The sequence below is a fragment of the Mya arenaria genome, chromosome 9, assembly GCF_026914265.1.
Source record: "Mya arenaria isolate MELC-2E11 chromosome 9, ASM2691426v1".
NCBI classification, from domain to species: Eukaryota; Metazoa; Mollusca; class Bivalvia; order Myida; family Myidae; genus Mya; species Mya arenaria.
Genome location: NC_069130.1, coordinates 75,689,240 through 75,698,530, shown reverse-complemented (window position 1 = coordinate 75,698,530; position 9,291 = coordinate 75,689,240). Strand labels below are relative to the sequence as shown.

Genomic DNA, 9,291 nt, shown 5'->3' with positions numbered 1-9,291 from the left:
ACTAAGACGAGGTCTTATCGATTTTAAAATAATTGATCAATTACACTGAGGATAATTTGTTGATTCAGTTAAAGCTTTACAATGTTTCACCAATTGAGCACCAAAAGTAATATTACACGAGTGGCTTTTGGTGTTAACGAGGTGATATGAACTACATTCTTAAACTGAAACAGATTGTTTTTAGCTCATGCTTATAATTTAACATAAATAAAATTCAATAGATAATAAATAGGAATGCCGCGAGAAATTTCAACCAAATGAAGTCATACCGGAAACGAAATTAAATGACGTCATTGCATTTCCTTCCCGACATTGATTGCTTTTTGAAACTATGTTTACAATTAACGAGTTAAGTCAGAGTAAGCATCGAATTATACTGCGATAAACGCACTGCTTCAAACGACGAGTGTATCGAGATATTATCTACAGTTATATTTAAATAAAGCACCGGAAAGCATGAAATAAACTTTCTTCCAGCTTTTTACCACATTTACTAGTATTCGTCGTCTTCTCTACAAATTAACGCAGATCCTAATCAAAGTTTGAAGCACTCGACAAGTACAAAAGTACGAGATTGACACAACTTATATAATATCAGCTGTAAGAAAACCAACGCAACAACTTACCAAAACTAGAAAACAAATGATATCGACAATACTTATGCATTACACCTGTGCGTTGATGAACGGCATTTCAATAAATAAAGCATCATATTCATAAATATTAGCTTGACATGTGTCACGAACTAATTCTATCGTACCAGGATTCACGTCCGCAATGTTTCATTCAAAAATCGTCCGAAGGTCGCAGTTGTTTCGAAATAATCACATTACTATATGTAACCACACAATACAATAACCACACTATTTGATTTTTTCGCTGGTGGTTGAACTTTAACTATAAGCGAACAATGACCGCAATGATAAGTTTCGAAACACAATGCATGAGAAAAAATAAAGTATTTCATTAATCACGGTTGAGCGAATAATGCAATTGAAACTATAGGAATGGCAGCAGGATTAAACAACAACTACATGTATGTTAAAAATCACAATACACTTCTCCCACGAGACGTTTATCGCCTCAAGGCGATAGACGATGGTTTGAGAGATAAAATTGTTCACTTACATACTACTGGGGATAATGTAATTGGTATTCAAATGCAGGTAACTCCTGATTATTACATGTTCTTTTTTCAGGTATATCTCCCATGCACGAATCACTCCATAACTGTGTATAGAGAAAACATAGATAAACATTAATATGACTTATGGAACACGTACTCGCCTGAAGATACATGTATCTTTCTGGGAGATTTTAATGCCAGATACGAGGTAAACAACTTACACACTTTGTTAAGGATTGCAACCTTATTACTAAATGTACTCTTTTATGTGAAGGCTCAAAGTCTATTTTTGTTTCATATGATGGTCAAATACATTCATTTATAGACTATATCTGTTTGCCATTTGAAATATTTGACTATTTTTCATATTGTGACATTCTTGATGACAATTGCTCAAATGTTTCACGACACAGGCCGATATTTGTAAAGTTATTGTTGTCCGACCTTGTTGATCAAAATGTCTGAAATAACTTAACAAATATCAATTTGGACAAAGTCAGACAATGCGAATGTCCGTCGGACAGTCGGACATGTCCGGTATATTTCCAAATTGACCGACGAAACCTTTGTTTTGGTCGGTCACAATGTCCGGTGTAAAATTTCAGTCAACACCGTTAAATTTTCCGCAAATGTACTTCCAGTTTCGATTTGATAGTTTTACAAACAATGCCAGAGCTATTTTTAACCATGTGTTAATCCGTGAATCACTATAATTGAACCCCCGTTTCGTACATTAATATCCGGTAATACTCGTGACGGCTCGTTTTTACGCGAAGCTAAAATGCTATTTACTCATTGGTCGACGGAAATGTTCGAATTATTTTTTTCCGTAATTTCGTTAAAGTGGCTCCCTGTTATCGTCCTAATTTAACTAAGATGATGGAAACCATTCTGGATCACTCTTTCCGCTCTGTTTAACCTTGTCAATAACATCGTCGCACCTGGTTCTTCCAAAGTCAAAGGTTGTATTTTTCTTGCTTACTTTTGTTTGTGAATAACTTTTGTGATTGATTTCGACTTGTTTTCATATTCGTATTATATCAAAATCAGATCCTTTAGTATAAGATTATGTTTAAAACAGATTGAAAATGAATTTTTTGAGATATTCGGATGGGGCGATGCCAGGTCGAAAGGCCTCTACTTCAAGCAACGAGCAAAAGAAGAGAGCTCCAGTAGAAAGGAGATTTGCAAATTCTTGGAAAGAAGGAAGGCCATGGCTAATGTTTAATGATGAAACAAAAGTTATGACTTGTTCTACATGTGTATCATTTTACGGTACAAACCCACCAACAAACACCAATCTAAAAGGTCAAAATAGATTTATATTGGGTTGTGGTAACATGAGAGTCAGTGCTGTAGTTGACCACGAAAAAAGCAAGTCGCACCAAGATGCTTGCAGTAGGTTGGCAGCTAAATCAGCTTCTCTCGTCGAAGTAAGCCAGTCAAAGGCCGGCAAAACTTTGACTTTACTAAAGGCATCTCAAAGATCAAAGCTTGCCATGCTCTTCAGAAATGTCCATGCCATTGTGAAAAACAACAGGCCTCTAAGAGACTATGTCTGGATGTATGACCTTGATGTGAAAAAGGACCTTTTCATAGGGGAAACGTATCGATCTGAAAAGTCTGCTCTCCCTTTTTTATCTTCTATTTCAGACATCGAACGCCAGAAGACAACTGAAATGGTGAAAGGGGTACACTTCTTGTCATTCCTCATGGACGGCTCTACTGATATATCAGGAGATGAGCAGGAAGCCGTTTTCATCAGAATTGCAGAAAAGGGTGTAGCTAAGGAGCGGTTTCTGGCCATTGGCTCACCAGATAGTACCTCATCACAGGACCTCTATGACTTCACTTGTGAAATATTCACAAGTGAAAATATTGATACTGGTTAGAAGTAATACTATTCATGTATACCTTAAGACAACAGTAAGGTCTAGTTAGTAGTGAACATTTAAGTTGTGTAATTTATTTGATTTCCAACATTCAAACAATCATATAACCTCATTCATATGATCCATATTCATAGGAATTGGCTATCATCTGTATGAAACTGAATATACCAGAATAACTTTTCAATATAAATGTGCTGTAAATAGCAAATGCTGCATGTTATACATTTACAGATAAACTTGTTGGAATGGGGTCAGATGGCGCATCAAACATGACTGGCAAAAACAAGGGTCTAGCGGCATTATATAGGCACAATGTCAATCAAGAACTTGTAAATGTCCACTGTTTCGCCCACAGATTAGAATTAGCATTCAGAGATGTTGTGAAAACTTCAAAATTGCATGACAAGCTTATGACCCTACTTATTGGACTTCATTATTTTTACATCAAGCAATACAAAAACAAACATGGCCTCATGGAATCAATCAATGCCCTCAACATCAAAGGAACCCTCCCACCTAAAGTTACAGGAACACGATGGATGTCCCATTTTGACAGGGGTATAACATCCCTGACAAGAACTTTTCAAGCCTATGAGGCCCACCTCTCCAGTCTGTCGCACACAAACCCAAAAGCTGAGGGCCTTTACAAGATCATGGTTGACAAAAGCCTTATCTGCTATGCCTTGTCTATGAAGGTAGCTGCACAGTTTAATGTTAAGGGTTTTGAATGTATTGTCATATATAAATTACAACAAATAAGAAATGTAATGTATATTTTATGAAACTATTGTCAATTTTAGTTTCAAAACATTTTGAATAATGAATTGTAATAACTGTTAACTATTTTGGAACCAACGCATTTCAGGAAATTATCAACCCCCTCATGCGGCTGTCCCTTCGACTCCAGAAGGAAAACTCCACACTTGCAGAAAGCTTGCTTGCAGTGTCATCATGTTTAAAGATGTTGCAAGCTTGCAAGGGGAGGTATGTTTCATTTTTTTATGTTTTGCTTAGTGTTGATACTGAACCAGTGATTCAGAATAGGACTCTTTTACTACAGAATGTATAAACATATATATATATTTTTTTTTTTTTAAACCTGCCACCATTATAGGACAAACAAGGCAGTTGCTGAGGTTATAGATATAGGGTCATACCAGGGTGTGAGGTTAAGAGGGAACACCCCAAATACATCATATGTCACTTCCATCATTGATGGTTTCACTGATGCAATCAATTCACGATTTGGTGAATCAAATGTAGACATAATGAATGCCACAAAAATACTTGATTTCAATGAAGGCCTGAATCAAATGCTGAAGAATTCAAAGGTCTATTCACAAGTTGCAATGTTCAAAGTGTTTGAAATGTTCACTGTTCTTTACAAGTTATGTTTATTTTTGAAACATGTTCCATGTTCTTTACAATTTATGTTCATTAGTTATATTTTTCCAGTTACTATTTCAATCCTTCTTTTGCATGCCCATTTAATTATGAAAATAAGAAATTGGAATGGAGACAAAGCAAACAAATGACTGTGAATATGTTATTTAATTAAGGGCATTTTATATTTTTTGGAAACTTTTTTTATTATAATCTATGATTTGTCTCACTTATTTTTTCTAGCAATCTTTTTGCTTTACATTTTGCCTTATAAACACACTGCTTACAATTACTAGATAGTAATGATGAAATTATTGTGAAGAAATTGCCTAATGTGAATAACTGATATGTAATGTCAAATATGTTCTTTTTCAGACTTTGGTGTTGAAGCTGTCAGACAAGTCTGTAACCACTTTTCAAACACTCTCTACAAGGCAATGGCAACATTTGACACTGATGAAGCTGTAAACCAATGGAATTGGTTCAAAAATGAGACCTCCTCCAAGTATGTTTCCATGAAGAATAAGTGTTCTTGTTCGAACACGTATATACTGTAGCATTTTAAATAGTATAACATTTCAACATTCAACAAAGAGCAGTTTATTGTAATAATTTTTCTCATTGACCAGACTCATTTTATAACTTAAACCAGTCTTCTTCACATTGGATGTTGCTTTGTAGTGAGCAAGAATTTGAAAATGGATCAAATGGTGATAAAATGTCTCCATATTATTTTAACAGGTTCGAGAAAGCAAAAGAGGGTTTAAGGGGTGCCACATGGAAGAAGGTCTATGATGATTCCAGTGACTCGAAGATGGCCATGCTTATTGTAGATCTTCTCCTCACTTTGCCCCCAACCAGTGTCTCCTGTGAGACATGCTTCTCACAAATGAAGCTTGTGAAAACATGCAGAAGAACTCGCCTGCAGAGAAAGACTCTAAACGACCTCCTTGTTGTTCGCCTAGCCTCACCATCCATGCAGGAATTCAATCCTGATCAAGCGATTGACCACTGGATGGTAAGATAAACACTACATTTTATATAATAATATTTTTAGCTACAACTGCATCAATTATAAGTACTTAAGGATGATTTTAATATTTGTATTTTGTAGAATTCATCAGTTGGAGGCAGGCGTTTGACCTACAAGCGCCAAAAAAGAGCCTAAATGTAGTCACAGACTCGGACTCGGATATGGAAATCGTTGAATCTTCTCCAGAGTTGGAAGAACTGGAGGATGATGAACTGAGCGAGATTTTTGGGGAGGCCTGAGAGGAGAAAACTGAAGACTTTCAGGAAGAAGAAGAAAACTTCAGGAATATCAATTATTTTTGTCGTGATGTCTAGTTTAGTGCTTGGGGATAAGTGGGAAATGATGGACTTTGGTTAACCTGTATATATTATGTTGAATTTATTGTTAAAACATCTATTTTTAAAGGAAAACACAATATCATATTTACTTGAGTAATAAAATAGCGTCTTAAAACCATGATTTAGGTTGTTGTTACAAAAAGCGGTTTGAAACCTTGCGACAGGTAAAAAATTGCTGCGACAGGTAAACTTTTAGGGTTTACCTGTCGCAGTGTCCTGTGAAGAAGAAAAAGTTTTCGCGTTGTCTGGTAACGGACTACGCAGTCTGCACTTCGATATAACGAAGGGACTTATATCGTACTATTATTTTGCAATGTTTGGACAAGTTGAGTATGTTGAGATCTCGTTATCTTGAGTACACCCATTCCTAAGTTACCCTTTTCGCTCTATGTTTTGATGATGAAACCAAAACATTTATTTATTAACGAGGCTTTGATATTTATATCACCATGGCAAAACATTTTGTATGTGAATATGTATTTTGTATGTGTCCTTTCCATTTTTAGCTCACCTAAGCACGAAGTGCTCAAGGTGAGCTATTGTGATCGCCCTATGTCCGTCGTTCGTCGTAGTCGTCCGCCGTCGTCATTCGTCAACAATTTGACTGTTAACACTCTAAAGGTCACACTTTGGGCACAATCGTAATGAAACTTGGTCAGAATGTTAACCTCAATAAAATCTTGGACGAGTTCGATATTGGGTCATCTGGGGTTAGAAACTAGGTCACCAGATCAAATTAAAGGAAATGCTTGTTGAAACAATAGAGGTCACATTTATGACTGTATCTTCAGGAAACTTGGTAAGATTATTAATATTATTAATATCTAGGTCAAGTTCGAATCTGGGTCATGTGCCGTCAAAAACTAGGCTACCAAGTCAAATTATAGGAAAAGCTTGTAAGCACTCTAGAGGTCACATTTATGACTGTATGTTCAGGAAACTTAATCAGAATGTATTTATTGATTAGCTCTAGGCTAAGTTCGAATCTTGGTGACATGTGGTCAAAATCTAGGTCAACAGGTCAAATTTAAGGTAAGGCTTGTTAACAATCTAAAGGTCATATTTATGACCAAATGTTCATGGAACTTGATCAGAATGTTATTCTTGATGATCTTTATTGGATCAGTTGAGCGATACAGGGCCTTCAGGGTCCTCTTGTTCATTAGTTGGATTGTTTCTGTAGGTTTTGAAATTTGTACCTTTAAACCAAATAGCATTACATTATGTTTGGCATTTCTGCTTGTCATTGTAGTTTCCATTGTATTGTTAAAAGTGTAAATAGTCGGCTTACCAGATCCGGAATCTCAAATACCAATGTAAAGTCCATGGCATTTTCCTTTACAATCATGGACTTCAGATTACTACTATTTGGTATATCAAAATGACCTCCATTATTAAAAAATCTAATGGATGCAATAACAAACATGATATGAGTGTTTGTTTCTTTGTTGTTTATATAATAAAAATATAATGTAATAACAAACGACCGTAATATAAAAAGATAATGTTTTGTTATTTAAGAATGTTTTATGTAACTTTGACACCTAATTTATACAACAATGGTTTTAAATGATATTCTGTCAAACTGGTAATTTTGGTGTGTATCAAAATGACCGCTCTTATTAAAAAAACAAATGAATGCAATAACAAACATTATATAAGTGTTTGTGTCTTTGTTGGTTATATAATAACAAATGAACGTAGTAGCAAACAAATGTAATAACAAACGAATGAAATAAAAGAATGAATTTAAAAACAATATAGTGTTTCATTCTTTGTTGCATAATGATGATACATGTTACTTTGACACGGAAATGATACAACAATGGTAACACTTGATTTTGATTTATTAGACATTTGAGGGTATTAGTGTCAGCAATGAAATATACAAAACCGTTTGTACTACGTCGTTGGTTATGTAGGGATATAGTTGCCATTGTGAGTTGAAGGAAACGCGATGTGAAAAATGCCTAGCCTGCAGCTGTGTGAAATCAGAAGTGTGATTTGTGCTCAACTATTTTCCTCATCAAAAGCAGTAATTAATATACAAAAGTAAACATTGAAATACAGCAATTCCTAGTGACTTTTTCGGAAAGTGTACATTGTATTACCAAAACGACGTTAAGCCACAAGTTTTTGTATAAAGTCTCTACTTTTCCATTTCCTTTAAATACAGGAGAGGTCGAAAGCAAATTGATTCTTCCTCGATAATTCATCAGCAACAACACAGCAGCAGCAACAACAACAATAACAACAACACCAACAGAAATCTTTATTGCATTGGTGATTGTAAATCGCAACAGAAAATATTACCTAAGCAAAAATTATGTTTTCGATGAGTGAGCGTAGGATATTACTTTACACTTATCATTGCTGTTATTTTTAAAAATCGATATATTTGAACATTTTATATAATTAAATGCAATCAACTGTTAGCACTTATCGACTATTAATAGGTTTTCGCAAATCTGGTGAAGATTTAAAAAATAATGAAGTATACTATAAAAAAACTTTTAAAAACAATTATTGCGGAGGGATATATTTGATGATAGCAAACGCGAGGTGGTGTACGCATATTCTTAGTAAATGTTAGTAAATATACAACTGTGTTGCTGTGCTAAAAGCCTAAATAAGCCCACCGACGGTTTATATGTATACATGTTAAATGCAGACTCCTTATTTCAAATGGCGTTAGGATGGATCTAAGGACGGATAGGTACAATGCTGAGGCTTAAAAGAGGACAAACTGACTGTGGGTCTTTACTGTTCAGATTTGTTCAAATCAACTATAACTTTCATTAAAGACCAGCTTTTATTAACAATGTGCTTTATTTGTTCGTAGCCAGGCCTCCAAGGAGTCGGTGGTAATCCTCTACCTATTAGAACCGGAAGTGGCAACAGGCTAGATACAACGAACGGACTTTGAGGCGTAATGTGGTTTGCTTAAGTCTAAACGGGCAGATAATTGCATTCGATTTTGAGGTTACATGTGTAATTGTTAATTATTTTGAAAGAATGGCAGCTTTTGGACTATTATTGTTTACTGAAAGCGCGAGAATACCAGTTTCCGTTTATAAAGACCTAGATAGTGACACATGTCTCACAACCGCTACATAGTAATGCACTTTGTACATTGTGCTGCAAAGGTGTGATGGATAGGTGCTGTCCGTATACTCTGATATTTTATCTAGGTAGGCGATTCCGTTTTAATAACATTGTGTAAAAATTATAATTTTGTACCTGTCGTTTATGTCAAAAACGATGATCTGTTAACAACTATGAGTTAAAGAATACTATAAGTTGTTGAAGTAGAAAGTATAAGTTAAAAAACGTTGTTCTTTATAGTATATTAGAAATCGTTTGTCTTTTTGCGACATAATAAAATCGTATTTATATAGAGATACATGTAAAATAAATTTCATTGATATTAGTTATTTAAATAACGTTCATATTTTAAGGTTGTTCTTAATGTTTCTCTATGTTTTTTGTTATTATCACGCTGATCATTTCTATAGCTTG

The 9,291-nt window shown here is 34.8% G+C and overlaps 1 protein-coding gene across 1 annotated transcript; it reads left to right on the top strand.

Moving 5' to 3' along the window:
- Positions 1 to 1,891: 1,891 nt before the first annotated feature.
- LOC128246394 (zinc finger protein 862-like) lies at positions 1,892 to 5,773 on the top strand. Its single transcript, XM_052964579.1, has 7 exons — positions 1,892 to 3,013; positions 3,250 to 3,713; positions 3,884 to 4,002; positions 4,133 to 4,266; positions 4,777 to 4,906; positions 5,143 to 5,419; positions 5,516 to 5,773. Exons 1-7 carry the CDS (start codon positions 2,215 to 2,217, stop codon positions 5,567 to 5,569), a joined length of 1,977 nt encoding a protein of 658 aa, XP_052820539.1. The 5' UTR covers positions 1,892 to 2,214; the 3' UTR covers positions 5,570 to 5,773.
- Positions 5,774 to 9,291: the final 3,518 nt, after the last annotated feature.